Source organism: Pan paniscus, chromosome 2 (assembly GCF_029289425.2).
Source record: "Pan paniscus chromosome 2, NHGRI_mPanPan1-v2.0_pri, whole genome shotgun sequence".
NCBI classification, from domain to species: Eukaryota; Metazoa; Chordata; class Mammalia; order Primates; family Hominidae; genus Pan; species Pan paniscus.
The window spans coordinates 146,778,254-146,794,737 of record NC_085926.1 but is presented as its reverse complement, the minus strand read 5'-3'; the positions used below and the strand labels follow the sequence as shown (position 1 = coordinate 146,794,737).

The 16,484-nt window shown below is 36.5% G+C and overlaps 1 protein-coding gene across 1 annotated transcript in view; it reads right to left on the bottom strand.

The window, feature by feature from the left end:
* Nucleotides 1–1,586: 1,586 nt before the first annotated feature.
* CPA3 (carboxypeptidase A3) overlaps nt 1,587–16,484 on the bottom strand; it is a 33,099-nt gene continuing 18,201 nt past the window's right edge. The window contains exons 8-11 of the mRNA XM_003826489.6: nt 16,223–16,313; nt 15,003–15,205; nt 12,644–12,728; nt 1,587–2,270 (exon numbers count right to left, since the gene is read on the bottom strand). Of these exons, the coding sequence (XP_003826537.1) occupies nt 2,083–2,270; nt 12,644–12,728; nt 15,003–15,205; nt 16,223–16,313 (567 nt within the window). The 3' untranslated portion in view covers nt 1,587–2,082. The remainder of the gene's footprint in view (nt 2,271–12,643; nt 12,729–15,002; nt 15,206–16,222; nt 16,314–16,484) is intronic.

Genomic DNA, 16,484 nt, shown 5'->3' with positions numbered 1-16,484 from the left:
CAGACTTGTCTTGAACTCCTGGGCTCAAGTGATCCTCCCACCTTGGCCTCCCAAAATGTTGGGATTACAGGTATGAGCCACTGTGCCTGGCCTCTGTCAAGAATATTGTTATGTGATAGCACAACTTGTAACTTGGGTACAAAGCCCTTTTACTGATAGATGAGAAATGAAAAGGGAAGAATCACAGCACTTGCCACTCAAACTTTCTCATAAATAAGGTAAAATTTTAGTTTTTTAACTTTAATGTAGATATTTGTCTTCACATATTTATTTTCACAATTTATATGCAGTCAAAGAAGTAAATGCCCTCAGATGCCATTCAAAAACTATTTAATTAGGATGAGATCTTGTTAGGATTTTTTATTTTTAGCCACTCAGGCTAAAATAAAATAAAATTTTTTCTGATTGAGAAAAAATATTAAGCTGCATAATAATTCAAATAGTGTGTTCAACTTTTGTGTCTTTATAAACTGAATAATGGATGGACATGGGACAATATTCTGCAATTGGGATTATCTCTTTTATCTCCTCCATCTAAAGGCTCAATGGAATTAGAGGTATTTATATGAATTTTAGGGTTAGAATATATTTCAGTCCTTTCTCATTTGAGTAAGTATGTGTGAATGAGTATATAATTCCAATATGGCATGTATAATGAAACAAATTTACATTCCCACGTTCTGAAGCTAGTTTGGAATGCTAAATATTTAGACATAGATACCATATTTTTAATCAGACAATATAATCTCATAGCCACATTTTTCTCTTTTACTTTCTTGACTCTGTCACCTTCCCCTTCTCCCGTTGTAAAGCAATTTTGTTAGTTTACATTTGCTTTTCCTGGACAATTTTGCATGGGAAACTTTTATCTACCTCATGATTATCAGAACACACCATCATCTTGTAGCTTTGATGCCATCCTTTCTTTTATGTGTCCCTAAAGGATTCATGAGGCATGTCCCAGATTGTTTATTGACTTGACTTCTCAGGACCTTTCCCAGTCGTTGAAAACTGTCTGGGGTGTTCTGAGAAGTTAAGTTTACTGGAAGTCAAGGAACTCTCTACTTGTCCCTCAAATTATAGTCAGTCCTGTGGTGGGCATCTGTGTCTGGATTCTGGGAATGTAGACACTGCCACTGTTGCCACTTGATCACACATTGAGGTATTGGTGTTGGGGAGAAGCTATCCAATAATACTATCTTAAATAATAGGAGTATAAATGGTACAAATGCAGCAAGTTACCCTGATTGCCTTTGGTCAACATGACTTTCCGTCCTCAACTTACAGTATGTTTCCAGGTTTCCTTTCTATCCATTAGGAGGGCAGGGGTCACAGCTGACCAGACTGTCTTGTCTGTGTCTGTACCGGCAAACAGATGTTTTAGCAGGTGGTTTCTTCTGATTATGGCAGGTTAAATTAAACTATTTTGAATTTAATGTACATTATGCTGATGAGAACTGGATCGGTTATTTAAAGGACTGAGATTCATCTCTATATGAACCACTTTATTTCCTGCTAGGACATCCTTTTGCTTTTTTGAAGATATAAACAATGTCTACTTCTATCTGAAAAAGATAGGCAAATTATGTTTTTGAAAATTGAAGATATTATTTCTTATTAACAGACTGAATGAATGGCATTAATATTGATTATTAATGCTATAGAGAAATACAGAGAATATAGTTTATCATAAAAAGATGAATTTTAAAGCATTAAGTGCATTTTATTTTATTTTATTAGCACATAAATTGATGAAGCCACATGGTGAAAATCTGTGAGAAACTGAAGGTTTTCATTTGTTTTCTGTGCCCCACTGTATATCACCTTTCAAAATAATGCTTTCTGCTGGGTCCAAACTTCACTTGGAGCAAAGAAAGGTAGTTAAAAGGTTTCACTTAAAGCTACTTCGTTATGGTGCTACTGAAAGTAAGTAAAAGCAAACAGCAGTAACATGGGACTTAAATGAGCAAGAGAAGGATTCAGGTGAAATAGAAGCTGCATTTGGGGATAACTGAAGATTGACTTTCTGATGAAAGGCACAAAAAAGGATTAATTGGCTTATTCCAAACAGAGGGCAGTTCTTTAGGAAGTATGCTTGAGGATATACTTGGCAATAAATTTGACAGCTAGCATGGTCTCTCTGCACGTTGGCTTTATCCGGGATTCTGGAAGGAGAAAACCAAATTTGCCTTTATCTCGGAGCTCAAAGGCAAATGTGTGTTTGATGCCCAGGTCATAAGCCCAGTCTAAAGAAGAACCTGATATCGGGTCTGTAAAACACAAGCAGTAAATATTTAATTAGAGACAAATGCTAATTTTTTTTAAAGTGGAAGTCAGTGGTGTATAATTAGCAATAAAAAATAGTTATGTGTGCAGTTAATTGCAGTAATGAATGAGAGTAGTGGTCCGAATAGTACAGAGTGCATAGTAAAGCATAATCATGACTTTGGAATCCACCCAGTGTGTGCTGCGTTTAAAAAATTACATTTTGGTTGGGTGAGTAGTAAGTTGAGTTTATTTCCTAGGCACACATTGTTGCAGATGGACGTGGTCAGGACAAGTACCCAGAGCAAGTGCTAGCAGCTGAGGAAACCAGCTAAGGAGTCACTGGTCGTTGAAAGCCACCAGGGAAAAACTATACACACAAGATACATAGAACTGCATTTCTTCTAATAGCTTAGGTCTCTTGTTTTTCATGTTGCTAGGGTAAACTATTTCATAGTCAAAAGACCAAGAAAATGTAATTTAGTTATTTTAAAGACATATTTAATCTCCTAATTCAAAATTTCCATGTCAACTTTTATGAAATTTAACTCAAGGTTCTATTTTTTGGTAAAAACATTGGAAATATAAACACACATCTAAAGGTTATATACATATAACTCACATCTAGAGGCTATATACATATACAAGTGCATATACATATCATAATTGCATTTATGTGCTCACATTTTGCTTTATGTGATATAAAAGGTTTTTTTTGTATGTGAAGGCATTTATGTTCTAGGACAAGTAATGAGTTTAACTAATAATAACAGTTTGAAAGATCTGAAAAATTTGAAAGATAAGAATTCAAAGCTGCGATGAAAGAGAGAAGGGATATTTTGATGAAGAGATAGTGTTGGCTCTTAAATTGGTCACCAAATATTTATTAAACCTTTAATATTTACAAGACACATTTCTTGGCACCGGGGAGAGTAATTGTTGCAGGGTACAAAAATGCAGAAGATGCCACTGGTGTCTTCAGTAACTTACAATTTAGGAGGCAGAAGTCAAGGTATAAGTCAATAGAGGCAGAGCAGAATATGCTAAGTACCATAGAAAAGGTACAAGATTTTACCAAGATTTAAAAGAAAAAAGAGATTATTCTTGATGAGGAGTATGGCCTTTCATGCCCAGTGCCAGCTCAAATACTGCCTTCATGATGGAGGAGATGGTATTGGAGGAGAGCCTTGAAGAAAGGCTAGTGTGTTTTCAGCTGGAGATGGAAGAAAGGAATTCTAGCCAGTGAACTACAAGGATAGAAAAGCACGGAGGCATTGTTAGAAACCAACGAGATCCAGCTGGTTGGATCAAAGGGAGCAGTGAGAGTTTGTGAGTAAAGCTTGGAAAACCTTGTGAATCGGGACTAGGTGTTTAGATTTTCTTTTGGAGGCCTTTTAGTACTTTAGGTTTGTTAATCTGGATTGAAAAGAATAGAAACCAGTTATGAGGTAGTGTGAAATGAAAGCCTGACTAGGGTAGAGTCACCACATTAGAAACAACTGAGGGATTCTACATAAGAAACATTGGGATTTCATAAAAATGATTGATGTTTCAATCTGGGTAGCTGGAAAAAACATACTGTTAAAAGAAATGGGAACTCAGAGAGCATTGGGATGGGAAAAAGAAAAGGCAAAGGAAGACAAAGTGATACGTTTAACATCAATCAGACATTCAAGAAAGAGCTTGGAAAAATGAATGTTTAAATTATTGGCATAGACATCATAGGTGAAATTGGTGTGCACACATTTAGGATCATTATTTTCTTGGTGGGATGGATCCTTTTATCATTGTTAATGTCTCTGTCACTAGCAAATTTCTTTGCTCTGAAATTCACTTTATCTGATACTTAATATAGCTATTCTTCCTAATGGCATAGTATATCTTTTCCATCATTCTCATTTCAACTTATCTGTGTTGTTATATTGGAAATGAGTTTCTTATAAACAGCATATTGTTGAATGATAATTTAAAAAATTCATTCTGCCCATGTGTCTTTAATTAGTGCGTGTAGGTAAATTATTGATATGACTTAAACATGCCATTATTTCTTTTTTTTTTTGTTCTTTCTGTTTTTATCCCTTTATCTTTTTTTCTTGCTTTACACCTTCCTCTTGGTTACATGACATTTTTAGGATTCCATTTGATTGATTTATAGTCTCACTTGCTTAGTTTTCTTAATGGTTGCTCCAGGTACTATAATACACATACATAACTTACCACAGTCTAATGGTATTGACATTTTACTATGTCAAGTGAGGTGTAGAAACTTTACTTCCTTTTAGATCCTTTTTCCCTTCCCACTTTTAAAGTACAATTGTCTTGAGTACTTCTCTACATACATTGAACATCACATCAAACAGACTTACAATTTTTGATTCAATCATCATGTGGAGAAAGATAGTCTATTATTTAATTTATTTATTTATACTGAATCCATTTTTCTTCCTTCCTCTCTGCAGTTCCAAGCCTTTTGCTGTGATTATTTCCTTCTTGTTCAGAGGGTTCTTTTAGCCATTAAGAGTAGGTGTGCGGGGCACACATCTGCTGATTTCCCTTTGTATGAGAATGTCTTATTCCCTCCTTCATTTCTGAATATTTTTGCAATACATTGAATTTATTGAATTTAGGGTTGATAGGTGTTTTCATTCAGCACTTGAGAAAATGTCACTTCCTTTTGACTTCCATGGTTTCACATGAAAAATCTGCTGTCACTGGAACTGTTTTTAACTCTAGATCATTTCTGTCTGATTCCTTTTACGACTTTTTTCTTTGTCTAGTTTTCAGAAGTTTAATTATGATGTACTTTGATGTGAGTTTCTCTGGGTTATTCCTGTTTGGGTTTCACTCAGCTACTTGACTATGTTAGTTTATGTCTTTGTCAAATGTAGGATATTTCAGCTTTTATTTCTTCAAACATTTTTTTTCCAGCTCCTGTTCCCTTTATTTATCTTTTCCTTGGACCGATGACATGAATGTTGGATATTTTATTATGCCATTTGTTCCTGAGGCCTTGTTTAGTTATTTATTTTTGTTTATTTTCTGTCTTCAGAGCGAGTGAATTATATTGCTCTGTCTTTAAGTTCACTGATTCTTCCCTCTGTCATATTTATTCTGCTATTAAGCCCTTCCAGTTTTTTTGTTGTTCAAGTTATTACATTTTCTAGTTCTATGGTTTCCATTTGGTTCCTTTTTATATCTTATATTTATTTCTTTGATGATATTTTCCATTTCTTCATTTGTTTCAAGGCCATCTGTAATTGTTTGTTGAGGCATTTTTTTTTAATGATGGCAACTTTGAAATTCTTTTCCAATGTTTGAAATTCCGATCATCTCAGTGTTGGCATCTATGGATTATCTTTTTGTATTCAAGCTGTAATTTTTCTTGTTTTTAGTATTACAAGTGATTTTTGATTATATTCTGGACATTTTAGCTATTACATTAAATAATAAATTGTAACTTAAATCTTCAATTTAGCAGGTAGTCACCCTGTTCAGGTTTAGTAAACAGGCCCTGGCCTACTTTTGTGTCTTGTGATACTGATGACAATATAGTATTTTTTTTTTTCTTTTGAGATCGAGTCTCACTCTGTCACCCAGGCTAGAATGCAATGACACAATCTTGGCTCACTGCAACCTCTGCCTCCCAGGTCCAAGTGCTTCTCCTCTCTCAGCCTCCCAAGTAGCCGGGACTACAGGCGCCTGCCACCACACCTGGCTAACTTTTGTATTTTTAGTAGAGACAGGGTTTCACCATATTGGTCAGGCTGGTCTTGAACTCCTGACCTCAGGCAATCTGTCTACCTCAGCCTCCCAAAGTGCTGGGATTACAGGCATGTGCCACCACACCCAGACAGTTTTGCTTTGGTTTTTAGTTGTTGTTGTTGTTGTTTTTGAGATAGAGTCTCACTTTGTTGACCAGACTGAAGTGGAGTGGTACGATTTCAGCTCACTGCAACCTCTGCCTTCCAGGTTCAAGCAATTCTCCTGCCTCAGCCTCTTGAGTAGCTGGGACTACAGGTGCGTACCGCCACACCTAGCTAATTTTTGTATTTTTAGTAGAGACCGGGTTTCACCATGTTGGCCAGGCTGGTCTCGGACTCCTGTTCTCAGGTGATCCTCCCACCTTGGCCTCCCAAAGTGCTAAGATTACAGGCATGAGCCACCGTGCTCGGCTGACAATATAGTTTTCAAAGCCTTTGCATTGCTATTTTGGTCTGGTTGGTTCACTTAGTGGGTAAAAGGTGATTGCCTGGTGCCCTAGGTAACAAATGAGGGATTCCAGCCTGTGGGGATAGAGGTCATTTCTTGATGAGGAGAGTCAGAAGTAAGAGGAGGGACCTGAGGAGAGAACCTGAGGAAGTATCCATATATTGTACCCTATTTTTTGGAAAATGTCTACTTTTAGAAGCAGTCAGTGGGAGAGTAGAAAAAAAGGAGGAGGAGGAAGAAGAGAACCAGTAGAGTTCAAAGTCAAGGAAGCCAAAGGAATGGCAAGAAGAAGAGTTATTAACAGGGTCAAATATTGCATGTAATTTATGGAGCACGTGAGCTGAAATATAGAGACTGGCTTCAGTGATCAAAAAGATTGCCACTTTTAGCTAGTTGGATTTAAGTTCATGAGAAAGAAATCACGCTAAGATGCAAGCTTGGTAGCAAAGGAGTTAAAGTAAATAGGAATTATGTCTTGTAATTTAGGATATGTTAGACATTTTAATAAACTTGGCCAATTCCTAGTTGCAGTAGCTCTCTATTTGCAGTCGAGTAAACTGCTGTGATTTCCAAGGGTTAAAGGGCATGGCTATTCTATTTTGAGAGATTTACTTTTTGTGAAGTTTGTCATTAAGATTAATAGTGGTGATTGAGAATATATGGAATTTGATTTTTCATAATTATGTGATGCTATGAAGTAGAATACATTTCATATCTTCTAGATCTTAAATTTGCAAACAAAACTATATCAAGTCATAAAGTAAATACAACATTGCAAGTTTTTACTTTGAGAAAAAAATATAGAATTTGTGTGTGTGTGTGTGTGTGTGTATGTGTGTGTGTGTGTGTGTGTGTGTATGTGACAGGGTCTTGCTCTGTTACCTTGGCTGGAGTGCGGTGGCATGATCATGGCTCACTGTATCCTCGACGTCCCAGGCTGAAGTGATACTTCCACCTCAGCCTCCTGAGTAGCTGGGGCTACAGGTGTGCATCACCGTGCCTGGCCAGAACTTAATTTGTTTAACATGATACTTAGCCTTTTCTTTATCTCCATGTGTACCTACTAAAACATGTGTATGCATTTATAAAATACAATAATAATCACTTGCTAAATACCAAGTACCCTTCTATGTGCTTTATGCATGTTAACTCATTTAATTAATTCCTATCCCAAATGTAAGTAACAATTACCATTTTACCGAAGAAGAAACCTAGGCTCAGAGAGATTAAGCAACTTGCTGAAAAACACATAGCTAGTAGATGGTCGAATCAGGATTCAAGCCCAGGTGGTGTCTTCAGAGTTCATGTTGTTAATCATTGTACTGTGCTACCTATGTGCCACTCTATATTCTAGCCAATACCAAGTCTTTACTCAGTTCTATAAGATAATTTTGTTTTTGTTGACAGCATATTCTGAGTATGTTCAACATTAAGAAAATATTTCCTACTTACTTCAAGGCACAATATTGGTTGCAACAAATTCAATCAGAACAAATCAAAATGAAACGGTACCAAACTAGAAATCTGATTTCAGCCCAAAGGGATCCATATAAAGTGACGCTGGTGACTTAATGTGTGCTGCATTTATTGCTTACTTGATACAGTGTTTTCTGAAAAATTGTATCATTTAAAAAAATATTATTTAAATGTATTCAATATAATAACCTGTACTTTTATATTAATACTAAGTGAAAATTATATTAGAAGCAAGAGCTGAAGCCAGAGATACATGGGCATACACTGAAATATTTTCTCTGTAATATCAGTTTGAATGTCTCTTAGTAAGTAGAGGTCTGGTGTTATGAACTACAAGTCTTAACTTTGTCTTTTTCAGAATGTAAATTTTGAAAAAGTAGAATATGTAGAATATGGAAAAAGAGCACTGGGTTGAGAATCAGTGGTAGATCTAGCAATTTTGGTACATGAAGGAAGCTACAAGAAATGTACTTTGAAATTAACTTTTTAATTCATGATGTGACTCACAGATGAATTTTATTACTAATGCAATCTTGGTTCTTATCAACTCAAATAACTATTCTTGCTCACTAGGTACTATGTTTAGTTATTTCTAAGATGAGGAAGGATTGGATATGCTGTTTATATGCAAATATAATCATTTCACATTAAACATTACTATTTACTTTTTTGTGCCATCTCAATATTGCTGCTTTGGGGCAAAGTGGTAGGTATACCATTTTAACTCTGGTCTCGAATGCTGATTTTTGTTTTTCTTCTGCCCTAAAGTGATGAAATATTTCTGTATCTGAATTTCAGTCTATAAATGAGAGGTTTTGCTTAGATCAGCGATTCTCAACCCTAGTTTCATCTTAGAATCACTTAAGGTACTTAAAAAAAAATTGAGTGCCGAGCTCTTCCTCAGACTGATGAAATCAGAATCTCTGGGGGCTGGGGGTATAATCATTCATGTATTTTAAAAGCTTCCTGATGATTCTTTTTTTTTTTTTTTTTTTTTGAGATGGAGTTTTGCTCTTTCACCCAGGCTGAAGTGCAGTGGTGTGATCTTGGCTCACTGCAACCTCCGCCTTCTGGTTTCAAGTGATTCTTCTGCCTCAGCCTTCTGAGTAGCTGGGATTACAGGTGCCCACCATTACGCCCAGCTAATTTTTGTATTTTTAGTAGAGATGGGGTTTCACCATGTTGGCCAGACTGGTCTCAAACTCCTCACCTTGTGATCCGCCCTCCTCAGCCTCCCAAAGTGCTAGGATTACAAAAGTGAGCCACCAGGCCTGGCCACCTTCCTGATGATTCTAATGGGAAGTCAGGCTTGAGAACCATGGAATAGATCATTGCCTATGTTTCTCCCTGGTTTCAAAATTTATGATTTTAACTTATCTGATATGTTTGCCTCTCATGTTCAAAGAGCAAACATATATATATATTTTTTCTAAAGGCCAGAGATCCTCCATAAGTTGAGTTTAAAAAATGCTCCCCCAGTCCTTTTTTTTTCTGTCTTCATCAAGTCAAAGACAGGAAATCACTGACAAATGCTAGATGCTGTTCCTAAATCTGGGGACATGTTAAGTGACAATCAGGTTATTGGAATGACTAAACTTTAATCACATTTTTATTTTTTATTCTTACCAAGTCAACTACTTTGCTACCCTGTTTCTCATGAATGTTTGATTAACATTCTATCAGATGCTTTATTAAAGCAGTCTGTTCTAGAAATCTTGATCGTTTATCAAGCTGCTGCAGCACTGCGTGACAAAGGCAATTCTTTCTAAATCTCAATGCCTTTAAAATGTTGTAGTATAATGTAATAAAAATTTTAAATAATGCTGCACAGTTAAACAGAATAGTAATCCCTCTTGACTGTATCTTTCCATTTTGAAAGTGACACGCGATGGCATGGAGCTATGGTAGTTTTGGCTCTCCGCTCCTTCCAGTTAGAATGTGACTTCCTTAAGAGTAGTTTATTGTGTCCTAAGTCCTCTCATTTATCTCTGAAAGCTCCAAAGTGCTAGCCTGCTAGCTAGGTACACCATATATTTTTGTTCATTAAGAGGTCTTAATGCAATGCTATGCACAGCTCTGTATTCTCATACTTTTGTGGATACACACACACGGAAAATTATTTCATGCTTTAATTGCCTTTTGCAAAGTTTGTTCCTGTTTGGAATGCTTTGTTCTTTGCCTCTAAGACTATCTGTGGGTTTTTCTTGCTTAGAGAAATTGCTCTTATGTGGTGTCTGGGTGGCCAATCTGGCCCTGCTATTTATTAGTATCTACTAAGTGGGCTGCCATTTTAAACTGATCTTCTAGTCTGTCTTCTTGTTCTTTACTTTGCTTACTTTTTGTCCACTCACATAGTTGGGTACATAACATGTATTTTGAAATCTTGTGGTCATCCACCTGTATGTGTAATGAGCCCCCAGCATGGCTAGGTTGTAGCAAGATCTATGTGGATGCTGGGGATCATCTGTATCACTACACTTTTTCTTCAGCACCTTAACAGTGACTGGTTGATAGGTGATTGTTAATGAATGTGCTCGAGGAAAGGGACTTGTCCATTTTTTAGTCATTTTCCAGTTCTGCCAAAGAAGCATCTAATAAGTAAGTCCTAGAAACTGCATATGTTGATTCCGGCATTTTCAAATTCCATCACAATTGCTGAGGATGTAGACTTTCAGTTCAAAGTTTATACTTTCAGCTTGGAATACGGAAGTGACTTAAAAACTGTGGTCAGGTAAAATTGTTGCAAGGAATCCTGAATTCATATGCACATATGTATTTTTTAATGCACAGATTCTAAAAGTGTCATAAAAATATGAGTGTATCTTTGGTGGTGGAAGGGTTGTTCATGAAATTTTTAAAAGTTAAAGGGTAGTCTTAATGCTAAACACTGTTGGATATTTGGTCTAGAGAGTGATGCAGGCTTAATCAAGTCCAGTACTGTTGTGGTTTCAACTCACATTCACTTCTTTTGAATAAGCCAGGACGCCATTATCATTGAGCAAGTTTATGGGAACTAATTCTGCTGTTGTTCCATGCCGTGCACTGTACTGTATGTTACAGGGTCCAAGAGGAGATCTGAAGCATAATTCTTGCTTTTGAGAAGTTTCATGGGGAATTTTGTATAAATTTTGAGACTAAGAACTGAAGCTTGAACTTGGTTTGGAGAAAAGGTAGTTTTTACTAAATAATTCCCAAACTAAGCTTAGTGGGAGTTGCTGTAAGAGCAGAAAGTGGCCTCACTTCCCAGGATCTGAGTTAATTGTCTTCGGTGATACTCAAATGGATTTTTTGGCTGTTCATTGAAAATAGAAAATCCTGGATATTTCAGCTACAAAATCCAAATGCACAAACAGTATGTGCAGTGGTCAAGATCAGGGCTTTTGTTTGTTAAAATCTGAGATTGAGTTCCAGCTTCGCTGGTTACTAATAACCGGGAAATAGTACTCCCCACCTCATAGGATTGTTGTGAAGCTTGAGATTGTGAAAATCAAGGGGTAAGCACAGTGCCTAACTTGTAAAGACTCCATAAAAATTTGCAGATATTATTTAGTATAAAGTATGGGAGTTGGCAAATCCTGGTCAGCCTCCCGTTTCTGTGAATGAGGTTTTATTGGCACATAGTCACCCATTTGCTGACTTATTGTCTATGGCCGTTTTTGAGCTATGATCCTCCGGTTGAGTACCTGCAACAGAAACTGTACCTCCACAAAGCCAAAGCTATTTACTATCTGGCCCTTTACAGAAAAAAAAATTACTGATTTCTTGTATATAGAATAAGAGACAAGAAATTCAAGGCCAAGAAATCCAAGTCAATAACTTAAAAACACACAAAGACAACATAAATTTAAAAATAGGGAAGAGTAAGAAATGGTGCTGAGAATATGAAACAAAAGTGATAGAACTAGAGTCTTGTGATCTCCCTTCTAGTTCACCATACAGATTTCAGTTGAACATAGTGAGAAGGAGCAAGTGAGAAGGCGAGATAACTTGTTCTACACAACCAGAGGAGCTGAAACTGATTTTCTATCTGTTTTCCTATCCTAGCTGTTTTTCAGCTAGGGAAAAGACCATACTTCCATGTAGACAAGGCAAGTAAGAAAGAGTCCAGTTAAAGTTAAATGGTTAAAAAGAAATGTAGACTCTACTCCATCTAATTTCTTTTGTGTGATTTTTTTTAGATGAGGTCTTGCTCTGTTGCCCAGGCTGGAGTGCAGTGGCACGATCACAGCTCACTGCAGTCTTGACCTCCCAGGCCCAAATGATCTTCCCACCCCAGCCTCCAGAGAAACTGGGACTACAGGCATAGGTCACCATGCCTGGCTAATTTTTTTTTTTTTTCTCACTCCAGTGAATTCTCATTAGTTCCTGGAAGGGTACAACCTTGTTGGTGGTAGAGGTGGGAAACAGGAAGGTAGATAAAGTAAACTGTAAATCTGTCTTGTCTTAATAGCTTCCGTTGACCTTGTAACCCTGTAAAAGTTCAGTATAATTTGTTTCTAGAAAAATCTTATCCCAAGAAAAGGTCAGAATCTATCCCCTAGATTCACGTATAATTCAGAATATCCTGTAAAAAGTAGAATTTAAATTAGCAATTCCAGATGCTCTAACCTAAATTGCAAATTCCATAATTTTCTTTAATATTTGTAAAAAATAATTAGGGAAAAGGGCTCAGTAAATAAGAGGAATGACTTACAAATTGTTGATTCTATTGGGCCATAGATGTAGCGGGTTTCATATCGAGTTGATAGAACATCAGTGCCAATCTTTGCAACTTTGGCCTGGAGAGAAAGGAAAGTTAGAGTGAAATAATAGGATACTGTGTAAATACCAAGGAATATGTAATTATGTATGTATGCAATTTTTTAATGGAGTCTTACAGGTTAGGCACTGTGCTTATCCCTTGATTTTTAGTTTCAAGACTCATAACAACCCTATGAGATGGACAGTACTATTTCCTGGTTAGTTGCAACTGGTGAAGCCGGAATTCAGTTCCTGGTTTTAACAAAACCAAAGCCCATACATATATATATGTAAATATGTAAATTACTAGGGATGAAAAAAGTCAAATTTACCAGGTATTTGGCATTTGAAGATCAAAATAAAATAAATGGTTAAACGAGAAACTTATTTTCAGTAATATATGTGGTAAGTATAAAGACTTGGCCGGGCACGGTGGCTCACGCCTGTAATCCCAGCACTGGCAGAGGCTGAGGTGGGCAGATCACGAGGTCAGGAGATGGAGACCATCCTGGCTAGCATGGTGAAACCCCGTCTCTACTAAAAATACAAAAAATTAGCTGGGGGTGGTGCCATGTGCCTGTAGTCTCAGCTACTTGGGAGGCTGAGGCAGGAGAATCGCTTGAACCAGGGAGTCGGAGGTTGTAGTGAGCCGAGATTGCGCCACTGCGCTCCAGCCTGGTGACAGAGCGAGACTCCGTCTAAAAAAATAAAAATAAAAAAAAAAGACTTAAATATGCAGTCGATTATATACAGTAATGCCATATCTCATTTTGTGTTTCTACTCTTCTTTCTCTCTCTCTCCTCATTCCTTTCTTCTAAAATAGAAAATATACATTATTTTTCCTGTCAATTTTTTTGGCTTCAGATAATTGTCTCTTCTGACAGTTTCTCCATGTTCTTCCATGTTTTACATTCCTTGGTCCCTAACAGGCTCATATTGCTACAGGATCTTCTCTACTCATCTGACTTCAGCATACCAAGGGAAGAAGGGTGGTTGACCGCTTTTTAAAATAGTTGTTAATTAGGGTGTCTCTTTCAGAGTGGCATTTTGTCATGACCTTTTAATACACGTTAGTGTTTTGTGCTATGAGAGTGATTGTCAGAATGAATTTTAATGGAATATAGTTACTAACATATTTGCACTCACAAAGATTTTTAAAAGACTATACATATAACGTATATAACCAATAAATAATTTTTTTCTTAATCAATTTAGTTGCTATGCAAGAACTCTCATTTTACTCAAAGTGGTTTTTTTTTGTGGATATGTATTTTTTTAACCCATAATATCATTTTCCTAACAGTGGATTGAAATCACAGTGCTGTACATTGGTATGCATTAATTGAACTCACGCCCTCAGATTATCACCTAGATTGGATAATAAATGACTATGGGCCATATATTGCTGGTATGTTTTCTTTGTTGTATATATGGAGATGATTTTAATGACTGATTCAAGTCTCTGCTCCAATTAACATTAAATGCTATTGTGCTAAATACAATGGACTGAGGTCAGAATGAAAATTGTAACCTCTTAAAAATTGTAAAATATTTTATGAGGCAGTATTTGGACCACAGCTATTACTGAAAGTGCTGTATTTGCCAATCACCATGGGATCTGGGCCACTAAACTTTTTCTGTTTTATTTATTTTCTTCTATAGCAATTCAAAATATTTATCCCTGTATGCACCCATTCACTCTGTCACTTCCTGTGATTCATTGGAACCCATATGCAGACTTTTTTTTTAAAGCTCACATTATCAAATCAGTTTTTATAAAATAAATGGTGCTTAATGGATCATAGTTTTGGAAAGATAACATATTCTTAGTGAAGAAGCTTCACAAACATTTATAATCTTCTTTGGATTGTAAAAGAATATAATTTCCAAGTTGATCAGGATAAAAATACAATGTATCTTCTTAAATCTGATATCTGGGGGGCAGGACTAGTAAATGTCTTTGCTATTCTATTGGGCTTTTTCCGTGCATGGTTTTACCGTACAACCCATGGTAAATGTTAAACCCCACAATGAGCTGTGTTGTAATAGACTTCTATTGTGCCTTACCTAGACATTTCTTCCTGATCTTTTTTTCCTCCTGAGAATCACATTAAAGGAATTTATTATCTATATACTTTTATCAATGAAAAATCAACCTAAAGATCATGATTTTAACTTCAAGGCAAATTTCATTAGTTCTTTTCTTTGACATTAAAATGTGAAATTCTTTCAACATACCCAAGTTAATGAAGAACAGACCGAAAGTCAATGGTGTTGTCGATGCATGAAGTGCAAACTTTTGTCTACGTACCAAGTCCTCGTGGTTAGGTGGCAGTTTTGATGTATATCCATAGGGAAACAATAGCATCTGGGAGTAGGAATGGAAGGTGATGTAAACCTTGATTTCATTCAGGTGGCTTCTAATGAAATTAGTGACAGCTTTCGTCTCTTTCTCGGACTCTGGTGCAGAACCCCGATAGTTATCTGCACATGGGTCATTGGTGTTAGGAATGGCTGCAGAAGACATAGGTGGATGAGACCACAGTCTGCTACCCATCCATATAGCTCCTGCCTCTTCTAATGTATTATAAATTCACAGAATGTTTTGAATGTTTTTGCCTCTCATGTTTACAGGGCTGCTTCAATGTCTCTTGTATCATAGTCACTACAGATTAACATTGCACACACATGCCAGATTGTAACAGACTTAGCCCACTGGAATATTCTAAGCCTTGTTTACTTCCTGGTCCTTTCCCAAGGCCACAGGAATAATAAATCAGAAGCAGCCATGACTTGGAGCCAGATAGACTCCAGTTCTAATTCAAACCCAGCTCTAATGCGCTGGGGGCTGGTGTGAATTACCTTCCCTGGGCACAAGTTTCTTCAGCCTTTTTCAGTAGAAAGCTCTCAATTAGGGATAGCTGCTGCTATTCTATGTTCATTATGGTAGAATACAGTTAAAAGCTCAGGTGATGTTTTCAACAAAATTAGGCACAGAAGAAATATATAAATTGGGGCAATGGTAATTTCTCCTTGAAAGTGTGCAGTGACGAAGTCATAGTTGTATAGCAACTAAAGCATCGTCTGATGTAGCAGGCCTCTGCTTATCATCGTATTTCTGTTAAACTTTTTCACTTTCTTTGCTTCAGATGACTCTTTTCACTAAATATCTGAAAAACTGTCTGTATGTTGCTTTTAGCCACTGACATTTCTCATATCAGGAAGCAGAGGAATCTGAGGTCTTTATTCAGATTATCTGAATTTTTATACATTTGGATTGTGCTTAATTTTTAGCAAACTAGATATAGTAAGTAAGAGATAGTTTGATAAACAGTCCCTTCCTCCTCATTTCCTTCCACACAGCAAGACATCCCTCAATGGTAGTGATGATTGTCTTTCATGTTATAGATACAAAAGTTAACACTCACTCAAAGCATAACTATTTTTACTGAACAAGTAGGTGTTTTAGTTAAGTTTGGGACCTAAATATTCCTTATAGCAATTTTCCTTGATAGCAAGTCTGCTACTCACAGTTCCATGAAGCATTAAAATTCCTGTTGAGGTCAGTGCCGATGCATTTGGAGTTTTGGTTCTTGGAACGATTTTTTCTCCACATGCGGCTCTGCCAGATTGAATGATGTAAGTGTTTACACAAGATCAGTTTGCATTTTTCAATTTGATCATTTCAAATTCTCTCTGCAGGTGTATGCAACTTTATTTGAAATCTATCTAGTTAACTTGAGGCCCTTTATTATAAAAAGAAAAAATATTGTTTTCTTATAATTTGTAGTAT